The sequence below is a fragment of the Anguilla anguilla genome, chromosome 5 (genome assembly GCF_013347855.1).
Source record: "Anguilla anguilla isolate fAngAng1 chromosome 5, fAngAng1.pri, whole genome shotgun sequence".
NCBI lineage: Eukaryota > Metazoa > Chordata > Actinopteri > Anguilliformes > Anguillidae > Anguilla > Anguilla anguilla.
The window spans coordinates 59,892,104-59,913,088 of NC_049205.1; the positions used below are offsets into that span (position 1 = coordinate 59,892,104).

A 20,985-nucleotide genomic window follows, 5' to 3' on the forward strand; every position below is an offset into this window, starting at 1 on the left:
TCAGAGGTCAGGTTTGTTTTTAACTTGTGAGAAACTCAATTTGTTATGGCTACAGATGTCATGGGCTTGGGGACACAGTTCCTACATCTCAGAGATTCAGACGTCCTGTGACATGATACCTTGTGCCAATCTCAGAGGTCAAGACTTGGGCTCGACATGTGACAGATTCCAGACGGTTCCAATACTTGTTGCAGCCTGTGGCTGCACTCTCAGAGGACTGAAGACTTGGATCACACTGCTGTAAGACACCGATCATTAGAATTTGCCTCAAGTGCGGGAGCCTGAATTTCTAGGCCATGCATCCGACCCTGTACTCAGAGGTTGAATGACTTGGATTCCACTGCTTAAAACTCTGAAGTCTGAAACTGGTTACTTGCTACTCAGATGTCTCTTATGAATGACTTGGTTCTAGTATTGAAACTCTGAGGTCTCTTCTATCTTGTACCCTGCTCTGGGTGAGCAGCATGGCCCTGACTCAGAGATGCAAGCACACACTGCACCTCAGCCTGTATGCACTGGCTCTAGTGGGTTTGCATTTAACCAGGAGCCGCAATGGCCTGTGGCGCTGTGGACAGTTTTCAAGGAAGCATTGGGGCATGTTACAATTATAATGGGTTTTGACCATATAAGGTCTGACTTGGCCAGTGTTCCAGCCTCTCACACTGCCACCACCAAATGACCCTCCTCCAAAACAAGGGGGGGGGCCTCATTGTAATTATACAACCCACAGGGGAATTAGCAATACAGCTGGTAGCATGGAAAGGACTTTCGACTGTAGGTGTGCTCTTCTTATCAACTCTGTCACCTCTGTGCATAGTGCATATCCCCCTTTGTGTGTTGAAGGTAATGAAATTTGGACGTGCAGTTTTCCATAATTTTCAACAAATTTGGCACTAAGCGTTTTACAATTGATGCCTCTCTGACTTCTGCCAGTATTTTCGGACAAACACCCAGCTTTACTGATCAATAATCTGTAGTATTTTCCCCCTTAGAATTCACCAGACATGATCATTTCACATTCGTCCAAGGGGGGGTGGAGGTGGGTGATTGGGTTGGACTTCATGTACAGTTCCACCCTTGTGTGTGTGTATCCCACCCATTGATAATCCATTCACAACCTATGGAGATTTAACCAGGCTGTATACATTGCTTTTGGAATGACTTGAAACTCAGATGCCCAAGTGCCCCCATATTCACCACTGAGAAGCCAGCTGGTAATCATAAACTTCTTCAAGCTTAAAAAATTTCCTCCACCGCATATATAAACTGTCTGAGTCGACCAAAATCATACGGCATCACTTCAAGGTCAAATGTTGGATTCCAGCCTCATTCAACAAACTAAAAGAGTAAATAATTGATCAGAGTTGGAATTAGTTTATTAGACAGTGGTGCAAAGACCAACAGAGCAGAAGTGATCATGCTGGGCTCTGTGATTCTCCTATGGATTGGCTTCAGCCTCCTCTTCCTCCTCTTCAGAACTAGGAGGCCCAAAAACTTCCCCCCTGGACCTCGGCCAGTCCCGATATTTGGAAACCTGCTGCAGCTGAACCTGGTCAATCCTCTCGATGATCTCAGAAAGGTACAGTTAAAAACTAAAATCATGAATAAGTGCAAGTTTCTCAGGATAAAAACATGAGTTTAACAGCTAAAATGTAAATGTAATGTAAAATGTATTAGTTTCATATAACAATAAGTCATAAGCCATCAGAAAAGTGAGACTGATCTCCTGGTGCAAGCTCACCCAGATTCTAACAGTACTGAGTAATCTGTCGCGTGGAAAATATTCACTGGATGAGTTCACACACGCACAGGCACAGTGTTCCTTGTATGAAGTGCAAGTACCAATAGAGCAATAACCTTAGAGGTACAACTAGAAAGAAAAACTTGGTGGAAATGTATTGTTGAAAAAAATAATGAATGCCTATGTCGCTCTCTCAAGCCCCACATGACAGGCTAATTCATGTCATTTCCATCTTCCATTACAAATGCAAGCTGTCGGAACGCTATGGGAAGGTCTACAGTATCTATATTGGGAGCAAGCCAGCTGTGGTGCTCAACGGTCTGCAGGCAATGAAGGAAGCACTGGTCACTCAGTCTGTGGAGTTTGCTGGACGACCCCAAGACCTTATGGTAAATCACCTAACAGAGGACAAAGGTAAATGTAAAACCTTACATTGTTCAAAATAATACCACACTCTACACAACTTCCTGTCAACCTGGCAGTTCAAGAGCACAAAGTCTCACATCTTAATATTTAATAATTAAGAGAATATTTCTATATGTATTATGCACAGTGGCTTGAATCAGAGAAACAAATTATATTCAAAAAGTAGTAGAGACAAGCTATAGAAAGAAACACAGCCATTAGGCACCAGGAATTAAATGGTGTTCTAACCAGAAACAGAGACATCTGTGGACAGCTCATGTGAATAACCTAGGCAAAAATAATATACAAATGGTTCAAATGGGTTGAGAATACAACAACAATGGCAAAAGTAGACTTGACTACAAAAATGAAAATAAAAGAGTTATACAAGTATTTTTGCCTAATTTCTCATATCACTCAATATTTATTGACATTGTTTTAAGAATGCTGCCCCCAGTGGCCAGGATGACCAACATAAAACTTGAATCCCTTAGGGGTTGTATTGACTAATGGGCCTATGTGGAAGGAGCACCGGAGATTCGCCCTAACAACCCTTCGGAACTTTGGCCTGGGGAAACGATCCATGGAGGAGAGGATTCTGGGAGAGACCTCCTACATAGCCTCACATTTGGAAAATAATGCAGGTAGCACTTAATAGCAAAAGACTTGTTTAAACATATGTTTCTTTTGTGACATTCTCTGTGTAAACTGAGTTCATCTGTTTGCCATGCTTTTAAATAGGAAGCATTAACCATAAACTAACAATTTAGTAATGCTAAGGGAAGGTCACTCATCTCTGCTTTGCTGACATTTCTGGAAGGTAAAGCTATCGACTCACAGATCCTGTTCCACAAGGCCTCATTCAATATCATCTGCACTGTCCTGTTTGGGACTCGATTCAAACATGAAGATGAGTTTCTCCAACACAACATCCGCCACATCACAGAAATCTCAAAGATCATCAATGGCCCCTGGGCTATGGTAAGTACACCAAACTCTGTCCAAACAGTAGACTGAGAGATGCAGAGAACTGCCTTTGAGGGGAGACAATTTATTTGTTTTAAATTACAATGAAAAATGAAGTGCAAATTCTCATCTTTTATTTAAGAATTTATTTAAAGATATTTTTATGAATTTTAGTTTCATCCTGTAGAAATTACAGCACTGTTTGTAAATAGGGCACCATAATGTTTGGTACAAATGGCTTCGCAGATGTTTCTGATTAGTCAGGTGTGTTCAATTGTTTCCTTAGTGCAGGTATAAGAAGGCTTTCAGTATCTAGTTTTGATTCTAGTCATTTGATTACCTTTAGGGTCTGTTACTTATTATTTCATCATTATGAGCCTGAGAAATAAGAAAACACTGTCAGAAATATAGGTCAAATCTTAGGCTTACCAAAATCAACAGTTTGGAACGTTACAAAGAAGAAAAAGTAAACCAGTGAGCTTGGTAATCTCAAAGGGCCTGGTAGGTCAAAGAAGACCTCTACCAAAGAATTCTCTCCATAATGAAGAAACCCCCCCCCCCCTCAAACAACTGTCCAACAGATCAAACACACTCTTCAGGAGGCAGGCCTAGATGTGCCAGTGCCTACTGTCAAAAGAAGACTTCATGAACAGAACTACAGAACTACAGAGATTACAATGCAAGATGCAAACCACTAGCTAGCCACAAAAACAGGACGGCTACAGTTTGCTAAGAAGCACCTAATAATGAACCGACAGAGTTCTGGAAGAGCAAGAGCAAAATGTGGAAGTAAAAAGGAACTGCCTTAGGTCCAAAGACCCCTTCCATCTGAGAAACATGGTGGTGGTTGGTGTTATGGTTTGAGGATGTATGGCTGCCACGAATACTGGCTCACTCATCTTCACTGATGATGTAACTGCTGATAGCAGCAGCAGAATGAATTCTGAAGTGTACAGAGGCATCTTACTTGCTAAAGTTCTAGCAAATGCCTCCAAACTCATTGGACCACACTTCATCCTATGGCAAGACAATGATGCCAAACATATTGCAAAGGAACAATGGAGATTTCAAAGCCAAAAACCAGAATATTATTGACTGGCTAAGTCACTCGCCCAATCTGAATCGAATTGAACAAGCGTTCCATACATATACGAACATAGATATATTAGATGTTTATGAAGTTAGAACTAACCACAAATCCTGTAACTTTCCACATTGCAGATTTATGAAATGTTGCCCCTGCTGAGGCACCTCCCCCTGCCCATTCAGAAGGCCTTTCAGAAAGCGAACATGATCAGAGAGTCACTGGCAGACCAAGTATCCCAACACAAGGAGCCTCGTGTCCCAGGAGAACCATGTGATCTAACGGACTGCTACCTTGATGAAATGGACAAGGTACCAAAGTACATGTTTATCCACCATGCTCTTTGCCACATGCATATACCCCACAGTCCAAACTCAAATGCTCGTTGGCCTATGCAGTAAACAAGGGGTCTTCAACATTGGAGCAGGCATCAGTAAATCCAGGATGTGACATTCAGTTTTATCATATTGTGACCTGTTCAAAATAATGAATCTCAGTGATGATGGGTTGATATTTACCAATAGATGTCTCCCATTGCTGTCTTCATCACTGTCCCTTTAAGAGAGGGGACGATGGCTCTTCCTTCAATGAAAAACTGCTGATTGGTTATCTGCTGGACCTCCTCTTTGCTGGAACAGACACCACTGCTAACACACTCCTCACAGCCTTTCTGTACCTCATGACTCACCCAGATGTTCAGGGTGAGTTCTCAGTTGTGTTTCTATGGTTACTTGTGCATGAGACTGAAATGTGCACACCTGCAGCAGCCTTTAAGGCGGAGAACGATATCTCCCAGTTCAGTGACATGTGCCATCTCTGCCTGTGGTCTCCAGAGAGGTGTCAGAAGGAGATCGACGAGGTGCTTGGGGAGAAGGAGCAGGCCTCTTATGAGGACAGACACAAGATGCCCTACACACTGGCCATGATCCACGAGACTCAGCGAGTCGCAGACACGGTGCCACTCAGCGTTTTCCACACCACCACCAAAGACACACGGCTGATGGGCTACGATTTACCCAAGGTGAGGCCACCAAGCATCAGTGTTGGGGAGTAGTTTACCTTCATGTAAAATGCTGTTAAACTAGTAGTTTAATTACATTTTGCAGCGGTTTGCTGGTAGTTCAACTATATTCAATTTTGTGTAGTGGTTATAGTAGTTAATTGCCTTTTTTTGTCATTTTGAGGTATACAGTAAATGCCAGCTACTTTTGACCATAAATACAGGTATATATATTTTTTTTTAACTCCTTTGACCAAATATTGCCTACTCTCACTGCTTTCCCTCCAATCCTGATTGGACTCCGCTTCACTATAGTTGCCAATGGTCAACTGGCAATTGGCACTTATTGCTGGTTCTTCCCATTGAGATGTATAATGGTTTTCCCTGTGTGCATAAAGAAGGCACATCATGTCGACGTGATAAGGATCATTTTTAACTTTTTTTAAATTTATTTTTTTAGTAATTGTAGTCAAACTTGTAGCTACTTTTCACGTTGGGCTAGCTTGGCTGTAGTTCAACTACTGTGTAGTTTCAGAGTACTTTCCTCAACACTGCAAAGCATCAATTACTAGACAGGATGGTACTAGCAACACAGTCCCTGAGTCCAGCTGTACTACTGTCAGCAAACTACTACAGGTCCTCAAACCATTTAATTTTTATATCCCTCTTTTGCATAACTTCCTGTGTGTCTCTTTCGCCCTCATCCCTCCATCTTGTTGTCCCTGCTGGTTCTGGTTTCAGGGAATCCTCATCATCCCCAACCTGTCCTCTGTGCTGAGTGAGGAAAGCCAGTGGAAGTTTCCCCACGACTTCAACCCCTCCAACTTCCTAAATGATCAGGGAGAGTTTGTGAAGCCAGATGCCTTCATGCCCTTCTCTGCTGGTAAGACTCAACCACTTTCTGTGCACTGATTTTGCTTAGATTTTTTAAAAGTGGAATAACTAGGGGAATAGTTGCTTGTACTGTAAATGTAAAATGACATATGAATGATGCACACAAAATCTCCAGGCCCTTCTTACATTACTGTATTGTCGGGGAAGTGAGGATAAAGTAAAATATGCTAATGTTTTGAATCCATCAGTTTTAACAGCTAACTCATCCGTTGACCGTTCGGCTCTTGGAATACCGAACACAAGTGCATCAACAGTTAAAACTTCTGATTTGTCTAATATTTAAGATACATTTATTTTATTTTATTTGATAATTATCAATTGAGTCACTGAACTGGTTGATTGGCAGAGCATTCTGTTGGATCAACCTTTATCAAAGTGCTACAGCTCGCAGCCAGATTGAAATTATTCTTAAGTGTTCTTAAGTTTCAGCAAATATTCAACGTGGGTCTCGGGTGTAACGCTGTAAAGTTACAAAGCAAAAAAACATGAGCCATGCAACTGGGATTTGAGTCCCAGTCACACCATTGGCCAGAGGTCCGCATTGGCCTGGCAACAATTGGCTCAAACTCGCCGGTGAATGATGGGGGTAAGGCGGCTAGTTCCGTTGGTCTCATCGCTCTCTAGCGCCCACTCCTGCTCAGACCAGGGGCCTGCAAACACTCAAACCGAGAATATGTTGACTTCGTTATCCTCCGATGACATAGGCAGTGTATGATTGGTGGTGCACCCGCAGTGTGGAGAATGGCGCGAATAGGCATCACATGAATCGAAGGAGTCATATGTCTGCCATCTCCTCCTTGAAGTCAGCAGGAAGGGTTGCTGGTAGGAAATCAACAAGTTTGGTTGAGTTGAGGGCTGGGGAAAATGGGATAAAATCAGGGATGCTAACAGCAGGTTAAATAGACTGCATTTATATAGCGCTTTACAATTAATGCCTCTCATTCACCCAGTCACACACACACTCACACACCAACGCTGAAAGGCTGCCATGCAAGGTACCAATCAGCTCGTTGGGAGCAATTTAGGGGTTAGGTGTCTTGCTCAGGGACACTCCGACACGCCAAGGGTGGGGAATCGAACCGGCAACCCTCCGACTGCCAGACTGCCGACTGCCGCCACAACAGGACTAATCAAACTGACTGATGTTAAAGCTGACCGAAAAGTTGACCACCAAAAGAAAAGAAAGGCCCACATTTTATGTAGTTGTAATAAGGGTGGGGGGTGGACAGTGACACATTTTTTGTTGTTTTGGCCCCGTACTCCAGCAGATTGGACTTGAAATGAAAAAACAAACATGAGGCTAAATTGCAGACTGCTTTAATTTGAGGGCATTGACATCCATACCGGGTGATCCACGGAGGAATTACACTCTTTTTTATACACATTTGACCTGAAGTAATCGGACAAATGCCCGCACAGCTGTTTCTTGGCTAGCCGTGTGTCATTGCATCATTTCATGAACAAGAAAGCTCGCAAATGGCTGCAGATTGTATTTGAAATGAAACGATGAATATGAGGTCAAAGTGCAGAATGTCTGCTTTAATTTGAGGGTGCTGACGTTCATATCAGGTGGTCCATGCATTACAGCCCTTTTTATACATAGTTCCTCCATTTTAGGGGACCAAAAAGAATCAGATAATTGGCTGCTCAGCTGTTTCTTGGGCAGTCGTGGGTCATTACATCATTAATTCACGCAAACAAAAGCCACCAAAAGGTTGTGAATTATGCTGTATCTACACATCCGGCAGTAAACAACTCAAAATTTTATTTATGACCATTATCTGTCCACCCTTGCCCCCCAGCCCACACCCCACACCTGTCCTCTTGCACTGTGACAGAATGGCCTTTGGGATGTCAAATGTTGGAACTTCATACACATTTTTGTTTTAGCGGGTTTGGTGTGATACAGTGTGTGTTTGTGTGTGTGTGTTTCAGGGCCTCGGGTGTGTCTGGGAGAGGGTCTTGCTCGCATGGAGCTCTTCCTGATTCTTGTGACACTCCTACGTCGCTTCAACTTCGTCTGGCCCGAAGACAGTGGTGTGCCTGACTACACCCCTGTTTTTGGGGTCACCCAGACACCAAAACCCTACAGACTGGTTGTTAGACTAAGAGGCAGTTGAGATTTTACATTAGGTGCCTGTGGGGGTCAGGCCCCACCAGCAGATGGCGCTGTAGTGCACAATTAATTGTAACGCATATCTCTAGATGAACCCAATGGCGATTTAATGCAAACATCAACTGGTTCAATGAAGAAAACTCATATAATGGTCACAATTATAAGGGTGCTGCTTGGAGTCATTTTCCTTGGAAATCACAGCTTTGTGTGTGTGTATACGTCCGGAGCTGCATTGACAGGCTATCCCTTGTTGTGTGTGATGGGGCCCGCAGCTTTTCAGCCACACGAAGCTGCTGTGTGAACTGGATAACTGCGAGTACATGGCCAGTTGGAAAATTAGCTTGGGATGTAAGCCATTGTAAATGAAAGTACTACTGACGTGAAGATTTTGCCAAGCAACTTTGTTGTACGTCGCTCTGGATAAGAGCGTCTGCCAAATGCCTGTAATGTAATGTAATGTAACTTGCGGTGGGTCTTTTGCCTAGAAACTTGCAATGGCAGCAGGTTCAATTCCCAGGTTGGATACTGCCGTTGTACCCTTGAGCAAGGTACTTAACCTGCATTGCTTCAGTATATATCCAGCTGTATAAATAGATGTGTAAAAAAAACAGTTCTGTAAGTCACTTTGTCTGTTAAATGACTGTAATGTAATGTAATTGTGGTTATACATGCAATTAAAAAAAATGTAATGCCATTTTGCCATTGGAGGAAAAACTCGAATTAAACGTCTAGGACCGTATAGTCCCACAGTTCAGTATTTAGGCTTTGTCTTTAGTGCTGCATTGTCAGCATTCATCACTGACTCTGTGTGTGTGTGTGTACGAGTGTGTGTGCGAGAGAGCATGTGTGTGTGTGTGTACGAGTGTGTGTGCGAGTGAGCATGTGTGTGTGTGTGTGTGGGTGGGTGTGTGTGCAAGAGAGAGTGTGCGTATGTGTGTGATATAGAGAGAGCGAGGGAGAGAGAGTGAGTGTGTGTGTGTGTGTTGGACATTTTCAGAGGAAGATAATCTACTGTATGCATTAAAACTGTTCATGATTCGCCTGAAGGTTGAAGTGCAGCTTTTAAAATATGTCTAATGAGTATCAAGTCAAAATCAGTGACACCAGCTTCCAATATTACAAAACAGGCCCAATACCCCCCAATAGTAAATGATACAGGATGATGATGAGAAAAATTATGTCATATAATAAAGATGTGATTGGGATATACTGATCTGCGAGGCCGGGTGTTTGTCACAGAAGTCGCAGGTGTCACGGATTCCGTGACTGTCCACATTTTTTGCCGGTTCCGTGATTTTCGCTGTTTTTAGAGCTTTCTGTGATTTTTTGGGCAGTTTTGGATGGTAACTGTTGAGATAGACACAGTTGCGCAGCTTTGAGAGGATGCATTGTTTACATTATGTATCCAGTACATAGTACATACACCTTGGTGCTAAGTAGTATACTTGTGCTTCGGAGCCCTAGTCCCGGCTACCTTCCCTTGGGCCCTGGTGTCAGAGGTCAGGTTTGTTTTTAACTTGTGAGAAACTCAATTTGTTATGGCTACAGATGTCATGGGCTTGGGGACACAGTTCCTACATCTCAGAGATTCAGACGTCCTGTGACATGATACCTTGTGCCAATCTCAGAGGTCAAGACTTGGGCTCGACATGTGACAGATTCCAGACGGTTCCAATACTTGTTGCAGCCTGTGGCTGCACTCTCAGAGGACTGAAGACTTGGATCACACTGCTGTAGGACACCGATCATTAGAATTTGCCTCAAGTGCGGGAGCCTGAATTTCTAGGCCATGCATCCGACCCTGTACTCAGAGGTTGAATGACTTGGATTCCACTGCTTAAAACTCTGAAGTCTGAAACTGGTTACTTGCTACTCAGATGTCTCTTATGAATGACTTGGTTCTAGTATTGAAACTCTGAGGTCTCTTCTATCTTGTACCCTGCTCTGGGTGAGCAGCATGGCCCTGTCTCAGAGATGCAAGCACACACTGCACCTCAGCCTGTATGCACTGGCTCTAGTGGGTTTGCATTTAACCAGGAGCCGCAATGGCCTGTGGCGCTGTGGACAGTTTTCAAGGAAGCATTGGGGCATGTTACAATTATAATGGGTTTTGACCATATAAGGTCTGACTTGGCCAGTGTTCCAGCCTCTCACACTGCCACCACCAAATGACCCTCCTCCAAAACAAGGGGGGGGGCCTCATTGTAATTATACAACCCACAGGGGAATTAGCAATACAGCTGGTAGCATGGAAAGGACTTTCGACTGTAGGTGTGCTCTTCTTATCAACTCTGTCACCTCTGTGCATAGTGCATATCCCCCTTTGTGTGTTGAAGGTAATGAAATTTGGACGTGCAGTTTTCCATAATTTTCAACAAATTTGGCACTAAGCGTTTTACAATTGATGCCTCTCTGACTTCTGCCAGTATTTTCGGACAAACACCCAGCTTTACTGATCAATAATCTGTAGTATTTTCCCCCTTAGAATTCACCAGACATGATCATTTCACATTCGTCCAAGGGGGGGTGGAGGTGGGTGATTGGGTTGGACTTCATGTACAGTTCCACCCTTGTGTGTGTGTATCCCACCCATTGATAATCCATTCACAACCTATGGAGATTTAACCAGGCTGTATACATTGCTTTTGGAATGACTTGAAACTCAGATGCCCAAGTGCCCCCATATTCACCACTGAGAAGCCAGCTGGTAATCATAAACTTCTTCAAGCTTAAAAAATTTCCTCCACCGCATATATAAACTGTCTGAGTCGACCAAAATCATACGGCATCACTTCAAGGTCAAATGTTGGATTCCAGCCTCATTCAACAAACTAAAAGAGTAAATAATTGATCAGAGTTGGAATTAGTTTATTAGACAGTGGTGCAAAGACCAACAGAGCAGAAGTGATCATGCTGGGCTCTGTGATTCTCCTATGGATTGGCTTCAGCCTCCTCTTCCTCCTCTTCAGAACTAGGAGGCCCAAAAACTTCCCCCCTGGACCTCGGCCAGTCCCGATATTTGGAAACCTGCTGCAGCTGAACCTGGTCAATCCTCTCGATGATCTCAGAAAGGTACAGTTAAAAACTAAAATCATGAATAAGTGCAAGTTTCTCAGGATAAAAACATGAGTTTAACAGCTAAAATGTAAATGTAATGTAAAATGTATTAGTTTCATATAACAATAAGTCATAAGCCATCAGAAAAGTGAGACTGATCTCCTGGTGCAAGCTCACCCAGATTCTAACAGTACTGAGTAATCTGTCGCGTGGAAAATATTCACTGGATGAGTTCACACACGCACAGGCACAGTGTTCCTTGTATGAAGTGCAAGTACCAATAGAGCAATAACCTTAGAGGTACAACTAGAAAGAAAAACTTGGTGGAAATGTATTGTTGAAAAAAATAATGAATGCCTATGTCGCTCTCTCAAGCCCCACATGACAGGCTAATTCATGTCATTTCCATCTTCCATTACAAATGCAAGCTGTCGGAACGCTATGGGAAGGTCTACAGTATCTATATTGGGAGCAAGCCAGCTGTGGTGCTCAACGGTCTGCAGGCAATGAAGGAAGCACTGGTCACTCAGTCTGTGGAGTTTGCTGGACGACCCCAAGACCTTATGGTAAATCACCTAACAGAGGACAAAGGTAAATGTAAAACCTTACATTGTTCAAAATAATACCACACTCTACACAACTTCCTGTCAACCGGGCAGTTCAAGAGCACAAAGTCTCACATCTTAATATTTAATAATTAAGAGAATATTGCTATATGTATTATGCACAGTGGCTTGAATCAGAGAAACAAATTATATTCAAAAAGTAGTAGAGACAAGCTATAGAAAGAAACACAGCCATTAGGCACCGGGAATTAAATGGTGTTCTAACCAGAAACAGAGAAATCTGTGGACAGCTCATGTGAATAACCTAGGCAAAAATAATATACAAATGGTTAAAATGGGTTGAGAATACAAAAAGTAGACTTGACTACAAAAATGAAAATAAGAGTTATACAAGTATTCTTGCCTAATTTCTCATATCACTCAATATTTATTGACATTGTTTTAAGAATGCTGCCCCCAGTGGCCAGGATGACCAACATAAAACTTGAATCCCTTAGGGGTTGTATTGACTAACGGGCCTATGTGGAAGGAGCACCGGAGATTCACCCTAACAACCCTTCGGAACTTTGGCCTGGGGAAACGATCCATGGAGGAGAGGATTCTGGGAGAGATCTCCTACATAGCCTCACATTTGGAAAATAATGCAGGTAGCACTTAATAGCAAAAAACTTGTTTAAATGTCTGTTTCTTTTGTGACATTCTCTGTGTAAACCTGAGTTCATCTGTTTGCCATGCTTTTAAATAGGAAACATTAACCATAAACTAACAATTTAGTAATGCCAAGGGAAGGTTACTCATCTCTGCTTTGCTGACATTTCTGGAAGGTAAAGCTATCGACTCGCAGATCCTGTTCCACAAGGCCTCATTCAATATCATCTGCACTGTCCTGTTTGGGACTCGATTCAAACATGAAGATGAGTTTCTCCAGCACAACATCCGCCACATCAAGGAAGTCACAAGGATTGTCAATGGCCCCTGGGCTATGGTAAGTACACCAAACTCTGTCCAAACAGTAGACTGAGAGCTGCAGAGAACTCTCTTTGACTGGAGACAATTTACTTGACATTTTAAATTAATGTGAAAAATGATTTTCAAACTCTTTATGGAGGAACAAGAACAAACCGAATCCTTCCATTGGTATATATTTTTTTTAAATTTAATTTGTTTAATTCACTGGCACAAAGAAGAAAATATTTTGGTTATTCCCATCTGAAATGTTCCTTCTCTGCAGTCTCTCCTGTAATGGACTATACATATATATCTACAGTGAGCAGTATCGTGTTTGGGACAGACATATTTTTATTGATTTGTTCTCCACAATTTAAAACTTGAAATCAAACAATTTACATATGAAGTGTAAATTCTCAGCTTTTATTTAAGGATATTTTTATGCATTTTAGTTTCATCCTGTAGAAATTACAGCACTGTTTGTAAATAGGGCATCATAATGTTTGGGGCAAATGGCTTCACAGATGTTTCTGATTAGTCAGGTGTGTTCAATTGTTTCCTTAGTGCAGGTATAAGACAGCCTTCAGTATCAAGTTTTGATTCTAGCCATTTTTTTACCCTTGGAGTCTGTTACTGACTATTTCATCATTATGAGGTTGAGAAATAAGAAAACACTGTCAGAAATATAGGTCAAATCTTAGGCTTACCAAAATCAACAGTTTGGAATGTCACAAAGAAGAAAGAGCGAACTGGTGAGATCAGTAATCACGTAATGGTAATCATGTAATCAGTAATGATAGGTTGAGGAAGACTTCTACCAACAAATTATCACCATAATGAAGAAAACCCCCAAAATATATATATATATATATACATATATATACATCCTTTATTTAACCCGGTAAAAGTCTCACTGAGATTAAAATCTCTTTTAGCAGTCCAAATAGCAGTCCGTCAGATCAAAAACACTCTTCAGGAGGCAGGCCTAGATGTGGCAGAGCCTACTGTCTGAAGAAGACTTCACAAACAGCAAACTACTAGTTAGCCACAAAAACATAATTGCCAGGTTACAGTTTGCTCGCATGCACCTCAAAGAGCCCACAGAGTTCAGGAAAAACGTTTTGTTGGTACCAAGACTCACTTGTATCAGAGTGATGGCAAGAGCAAAATGTGAAAGTCAAAAGGAATTACCTAACACCCAAAGCACCCGGCCTCCCCTCATCTGAGAAACATGTTGGTGGTTGGTGTTATGGTTTGGGGATGTATGGCTGCCACAGATACTGACTCACTCGTCTTCATTGATGATGTAACTGCTGATAGCAGCAACAGAATGAATTCTGAAGGGTACAGAAGCATCTTACCTGCTCAAGTTAAAGCAAATGACTCCAAACTCATTGGACTATGCAAGACCTGAGTCAAATACATATTTGTTTTGGATTCAAATACTTTTCTACACTTTACTGATCTTGTCTGGTGTATTGGAACCAATGAAATACTCTCAAAAAGTGTAATCCGCGCCTTATGGTCATAATGGCAGGCTCGATTACACCAGGCAAGATCAATAGAGCACAGAAAAGTATTTGAATCCAAAACAAATACGTATTTGACCTAGGTCTGGACCATGCTTCATCCTACATCAAGACAATAATGCAAAACATACTGCTAAAGCAACAATGGAGATTACAAAACCAAAAACTTGAAATTCTTGACTGGATAAGTCATTCACTTGATCTGAATCGAACTGAACAAGTGTTTCATGTATAAACATATATTAAATGTATATAAAGTTAGACCTAAACGCAAATCCTGTAACTTTCCACATTGCAGATTTATGAAATGTTGCCCCTGCTGAGGCACCTCCCCCTGCCCTTCCAAAAGGCCTTTCACAATGTGAAAATGGTCAGAAAGTCACTGGCAGACCAGGTATCCCAACACAAGGAGTCTTGGGTAACAGGAGAGCCACGGGATCTAACAGACTGCTACCTTGATGAAATGGACAAGGTACCACAGTACATGTTTATCCACCATGCTCTTTGCCGTCCACATGCACATACCCCACAGTCCACCATGCTCTTTGCCGTCCACATGCATATACCCCACAGTCCACCATGCTCTTTGCTGTTCACATGCACATACCCCACAGTCCACCATGCTCTTTGCTGTTCACATGCATATACCCCAAATGCTTGTTAGCCTATGCGGTAAACAAGGAGTCTTCAACATTGGAGCAGGCATCAGTAAATCCAGGATGTGGCATTCAGTTTTGTCACATTGTAGCCTGTTCAAAATAATAAAACTCAGTGATGATGGTTTGAGATTTACTAATGGATCCCTCTCATTACTGTCTTCATCACTGTCCCTTTCAGAGAGGAGACGATGGCTCTTCCTTCAATGAAAGACAGCTGATCGGTTATCTGAATGACCTCCTCGCTGCTGGAACAGACACCACTGCTAACACACTCCTCACAGCCTTTCTGTACCTCATGACTCACCCAGATGTTCAGGGTGAGTTCTCAGTTGTGTTTCTATGGTTACTTGTGCATGAGACTGAAATGCGCACACCTGCAGCAGCCTTTAAGGCGGAGAACGATGTCTCCCAGCTCAGTGACATGTGCCGTCTCTGCCTGTGGTCTCCAGAGAGGTGTCAGAAGGAGATTGACGAGGTGCTTGGGGAGAAGGAGCAGGCCTCTTATGAGGACAGACACAAGATGCCCTACACACAGGCCATGATCCACGAGACTCAGCGAGTCGCAGACACGGTGCCGCTCAGCGTCTTCCACACCACCACCAAAGACACACAGCTGATGGGCTACGACATCCCCAAGGTGAGGCCACCAAGTATCAGTGTTGAGGAGTAGTTTACCTTCATGTACAATGCTGTTAAACTAGTAGTTTAATTACATTTTGCAGCGGTTTGCTGGTAGTTCAACTATATTCAATTTTGTGTAGTGGTTATAGTAGTTAATTGCCTTTTTTTGTCATTTTGAGGTATACAGTAAATGCCAGTTACTTTTGACTCTAAATACAGGTATATATTTTTTTTCCAAACTCCTTTGACCAAATATTGCCTACTCTCACTGCTTTCCCTCCAATCCTGATTGGACTCCGCTTCACTATAGTTGCCAATGGTCAACTGGCAATTGGCACTTATTGCTGGTTCTTCCCATTGAGATGTATAATGGTTTTCCCTGTGTGCATAAGGAAGGCACATCATGTCGACGTGATAAGGATCATTTTTAACTTTTTTTTTTTTTTTTTAGTAATTGTAGTCAAAATTGTAGCTACTTTTCACGTTGGGCTAGCTTGGCTGTAGTTCAACTACTGTGTAGTTTCAGAGTACTTTCCTCAACACTGAAAAGCATCAATTACTAGACAGGATGGTACTAGCAATACAGTCCCTGAGTCCAGCTGTACTACTGTCAGCAAACTACTACAGGTCCTCAAACCATTTAATTTTTATATCCCTCTTTTGCATAACTTCCTGTGTGTCTCTTTCGCCCTCATCCCTCCATCTTGTTGTCCCTGCTGGTTCTGGTTTCAGGGAACCCTCATCATCCCCAACCTGTCCTCTGTGCTGAGTGAGGAAAGCCAGTGGAAGTTTCCCCACGACTTCAACCCCTCCAACTTCCTAAATGATCAGGGAGAGTTTGTGAAGCCAGATGCCTTCATGCCCTTCTCTGCTGGTAAGACTCAGCCACTTTCTGTGCACTGATTTTGCTTTGATTTTTTAAAAGTGGAATAACTAGGGGAATAGTTGCTTGTACTGTAAATGTAAAATGACATATGAATGATGCACACAAAATCTCCAGGCCCTTCTTACATTCCTGTATTGTCGGGGAAGTGAGGATAACGTAAAATATGCTAATGTTTTGATTCCAGCATTTTTAACAGCTAACTCATCCATTGACCGTTCGGCTCTTGGAATACCCAACATACCGAAGTGCATCAACAGTTAAAACTTCTGATTTGTCTAACATTTAAGATACATTTTATTTGGTAATTATTCCCAAAGACATCAATTATCAATTAAGTCACTGAACTGGCTGACTGGCAGAGCAATCTGTTGGATCAACCTTTATTGAAATGTTACAGCTCGCAGCCAGATTGAAATTATTCTTAAGTGTTCTTAAGTTTCCGCAAATACTCAACGTGGGTCTCGAGTGTGACGCTGTAAAGTTACAAAGCAAAAAAACACAAGCCACGCGACTGGGATTTGAGTCCCGGTCGCACCATTGGCCAGAGGTCCGCATTGGCCTGGCAACCATTGGCTCAAACTCGCCGGGGAATAATAGGGGGTAAGGCGGCTAGTTCCGTTGGTCTCATCGCTCTCTAGCGCCCACTCCTGCTCAGACCAGGGGCCTGCAAACACTCAAACCGAGAATATGTTGACTTCGTTATCCTCTGATGATATAGGCAGTGTATGATTTGTGGTGCACCCACAGTGTGGAGAATGGAAAGAATTGGCATCACATGAATTGGAGTCGTGTGTCTGCCATCTCCTCCTGAAGTAAGGAGGAAGGGTTGCTGGCAGGATATCAACAAGTTTGGTCAAGTTGGGGGTCAGGGAAAATGGGATAAAATCAGGGACACTTACAGCAGGTCAACCCCTGCTGTTCACTACAACAGGACTATTCAAACTGACTGGCGTTAAAGCTGACCCAAAAGTTGACCTCCGAAAGTAAAGAAAGGCCCCCATTTTATATAGTTGTAATAGGGGTGGCCCATGCAGACTTGAATGAATGATCAGGGGATGATGGTTGTGCTAACTGGGTGAGGTGTGGAAGGGTGGAGGTATGGTAGAGGGGTCAGACAAGGACAGCCTTATCTGAAAGTAGACAAACACACGATAGGCTGTAGGTGTGGGGTGGGGTGGGGGGGGGTATGGGGCTACTGGGGCTAAACAACAAACATGAGGCTAAAGTGCAGACTGCTTTAATTTGAGAGCATTGACATCCATACCGAGTGATCCATGGAGGAATTACACTCTTTTCTTATACACATTTTCCATATTTTAAAGGACCTGAAGTAATCGGACAAATGCCCGCACAGCTGTTTCTTGGCCAGCCGTGTGTCATTGCATCATTTCATGAACAAGAAAGCTCGCAAATGGCTACAGACTGTATTTGAAATGAAACGATGAATATGAGGTCAAAGTGCAGAATGTCTGCTTTAATTTGAGGGTGCTGACGTTCATATCAGGTGGTCCATGCATTACAGCCGTTGTTATATATAGTTCCTCCATTTTAGGGGACCAAAAAGAATCAGATAATTGGCTGCTCAACTGTTTCTTGGGCAGTCGTGGGTCATTACATCATTAATTCACGCAAACGAAAGCCACCGAAAGGTTGTGAATTATGCTGTATCTACACACCCGGCAGTAAACAACTCAAAATTTTATTTATGACCATTATCTGTCCACCCTTGCCCCCCAGCCCACACTCCACACCTGTCCTCCTGCACTGTGACAGAATGGCCTTTGGGATGTCAAATGTTGGAACTTCATACACATTATTTATTTAGCGGGTTTGGTATGATACAGTGTGTGTGTGTGTGTGTGTGTGTGTGTGTGTTTCAGGGCCTCGGGTGTGTCTGGGAGAGGGTCTCGCTCGCATGGAGCTCTTCCTGATTCTCGTGACACTGCTACGTCGCTTCAACTTCGTCTGGCCCGAAGACAGTGGTGTGCCTGACTGCACCCCTGTTTTTGGGCTCACCCAGACACCAAAACCCTACAGACTGGTTGTTAGACTAAGAGGCAGTTGAGATTTTACATTAGGTGCCTGTGGGGGTCAGGCCCCACCAGCAGATGGCGCAGTAGTGCACAATTAATTGTATCGCATATCTTTAGATGAACCCAATGGCGATTTAATGCAAACATCAACTGGTTCAATGAAGAAAACTCATATAATGGTCACAATTATAAGGGTGCTGCCTGGAGTCATTTTTCTTGGAAATCACAGCTTTGTGTGTGTGTATACGTCCGGAGCTGCATTGACAGGCTATCCCTTGTTGTGTGTGATGGGGCCCGCAGCTTTTCAGCCACACGAAGCTGCTGTGTGAACTGGATAACTGCGAGTACATGGCCAGTTGGAAAATTAGCTTGGGATGTAAGCCATTGTAAATGAAAGTACTACTGACGCGAAGATTTTGCCAAGCAACTTTGTTGTACGTCGCTCTGGATAAGAGCGTCTGCCAAATGCCTGTAATGTAATGTAATGTAACTTGCGGTGGGTCTTTTGCCTAGAAACTTGCAATGGCAGCAGGTTCAATTCCCAGGTTGGATACTGCCGTTGTACCCTTGAGCAAGGTACTTAACCTGCATTGCTTCAGTATATATCCAGCTGTATAAATAGATGTGTAAAAAAAACAGTTCTGTAAGTCACTTTGTCTGTTAAATGACTGTAATGTAATGTAATTGTGGTTATACATGCAATTAAAAAAAATGTAATGCCATTTTGCCATTGGAGGAAAAACTCGAATTAAACGTCTGGGACCGTATAGTCCCACAGTTCAGTATTTAGGCTTTGTCTTTAGTGCTGCATTGTGAGCATTCATCACTGACTCCGTGTGTGTACGAGTGTGTGTGCGAGAGAGCATGTGTGTGTGTGTGTACGAGTGTGTGTGTGAGTGAGCATCTGTGTGTGTGTGTGTGTGTGTACGAGTGTGTGTGCGAGTGAGCATGTGTGTGTGTGTGTGTGTGGGTGGGTGTGTGCAAGAGAGAGTGTGCGTATGTGTGTGATATAGAGAGAGCGAGAGAGTGTGTGTGTGTGTGTGTTGGACATTTTCAGAGGAAGATAATCTACTGTATGCATTAAAACTGTTCATGATTCGCCTGACGGTTGAAGTGCAGCTTTTAAAATATGTTTAATGAGTATCAAGTCAAAATCAGTGACACCAGCTTCCAATATTACAAAACAGGCCCAATACCCCCCAATAGTAAATGATACAGGATGATGATGAGAAAAATTATGTCATATAATAAAGATGTGATTGGGATATACTGATCTGCGAGGCCAGGTGTTTGTCACAGAAGTCGCAGGTGTCACAGATTCCGTGACTGTCCACATTTTTTGCCGTTTCCGTGATTTTCTCTGTTTTTAGAGCTTTCTGTGATTTTTTGGGCAGTTTTGGATGGTAACTGTCGACATAGACACAGCGCAGCTTTGAGAGGATGCATTGTTTACCAAGTGTACATTATGTATCCAGTACATAGTACATACACCTTGGTGCTAAGTAGTAAACTTGTGCTTCGGAGTCCTAGTCCCAGCTACCTTCCCTTGGGCCCTGGTGTCAAGAGGTCAGGGATTTGTTTATAACGTTCGAGAAACAAAGAGGTCTAAAATTTGTTATGGCTACAGATGTCATGGGCTCGGAGACACAGTTCCTACATCTCAGAGACTCAGACGTCCTGTGACACGATACCTTGTGCCAATCTCAGAGGTCAAGACTGGGGCTTTACATGTGGCAGATTCCAGACGATCCCCAGACTTGTTGCAGCCTGCGGCTGCACTCTCAGAGCGCCGGAGACTTGTATCTGCTGTGGACCCCAGGGGTCCTGGTATTCAGAGGCCTAGTGACCACTGGTACTGGCCTCAATCTCTGGGACTTATAGGCGTGGTTCCCCCAGGATTCCAGATGATCCCAATACTTATTGCAGCCTGTGGCTGCACTCTCAGAGGACTGAAGACTTGCATTGTAATTATACAACCCACAGGGGAATTAGCAATACAGCTGGCAGCATGGAAGGGACTTTGGACAGTAGGTGCGCTCTTCTTATCAACTCTGTCACCTCTGTGTATAGTGCATATTCCCCTGTGTGGGTTGAAGGTAATGAAATTTGGATGTGCAGTTTTCCATGATATTCAACAAATATGGCACTAAGCGCTTTACAAATGATGCCTCTCTGACTTCTGCCAGTATTTTCGGACAAATACCCAGCTTTACTGATCAATAATCTGTAGTATTTTCCCCCTTAGAATTCACCAGACATGATCATTTCACATTCGTTCAAGGGGGGGTGGAGGTGGGCGGTTGGGTTGGACTTCATGTACAGTTCCACTGTTGTGTGTGTGTATCCCACCCATTGATAATCCATTCACAACCTATGGAACCCAGGTTGTATACATTGCTTTTGGAATGACTTGAAACTCAGATGCCGAAGTGCCCCCATATTCACCACTGAGAAGCCAGCTGGTAATCATAAACTTCTTC

At 43.0% G+C, this 20,985-nt stretch overlaps 2 protein-coding genes across 3 annotated transcripts in view; both read left to right on the forward strand.

Moving 5' to 3' along the window:
- Positions 1-19,292, forward strand: part of LOC118226836 (cytochrome P450 2F5-like) — a 31,402-nt gene extending 12,110 nt beyond the window's left edge. Inside the window, exons 1-9 of one of the 2 annotated variants that reach the window (XM_035416791.1) lie at positions 11,074-11,278; positions 11,692-11,854; positions 12,327-12,476; positions 12,654-12,814; positions 14,605-14,778; positions 15,144-15,282; positions 15,415-15,602; positions 16,319-16,460; positions 18,353-19,292. In XM_035416791.1, coding sequence (XP_035272682.1) covers positions 11,117-11,278; positions 11,692-11,854; positions 12,327-12,476; positions 12,654-12,814; positions 14,605-14,778; positions 15,144-15,282; positions 15,415-15,602; positions 16,319-16,460; positions 18,353-18,537 — 1,464 coding nt within the window. In that variant the 5' untranslated portion in view covers positions 11,074-11,116 and the 3' untranslated portion in view covers positions 18,538-19,292. Of the gene's footprint in view, positions 1-11,073; positions 11,279-11,691; positions 11,855-12,326; positions 12,477-12,653; positions 12,815-14,604; positions 14,779-15,143; positions 15,283-15,414; positions 15,603-16,318; positions 16,461-18,352 lie in introns of those variants that run through there. The other variant, XM_035416790.1, reaches the window with a different exon arrangement.
- LOC118226841 (cytochrome P450 2F5-like) lies at positions 1,374-8,955 on the forward strand. The gene is made up of 9 exons (XM_035416799.1): positions 1,374-1,579; positions 1,993-2,155; positions 2,641-2,790; positions 2,967-3,127; positions 4,334-4,507; positions 4,759-4,897; positions 5,030-5,217; positions 5,938-6,079; positions 8,026-8,955. Exons 1-9 carry the CDS (start codon positions 1,418-1,420, stop codon positions 8,208-8,210), a joined length of 1,464 nt encoding a protein of 487 aa, XP_035272690.1. The 5' UTR covers positions 1,374-1,417; the 3' UTR covers positions 8,211-8,955.
- Positions 19,293-20,985: the final 1,693 nt, after the last annotated feature.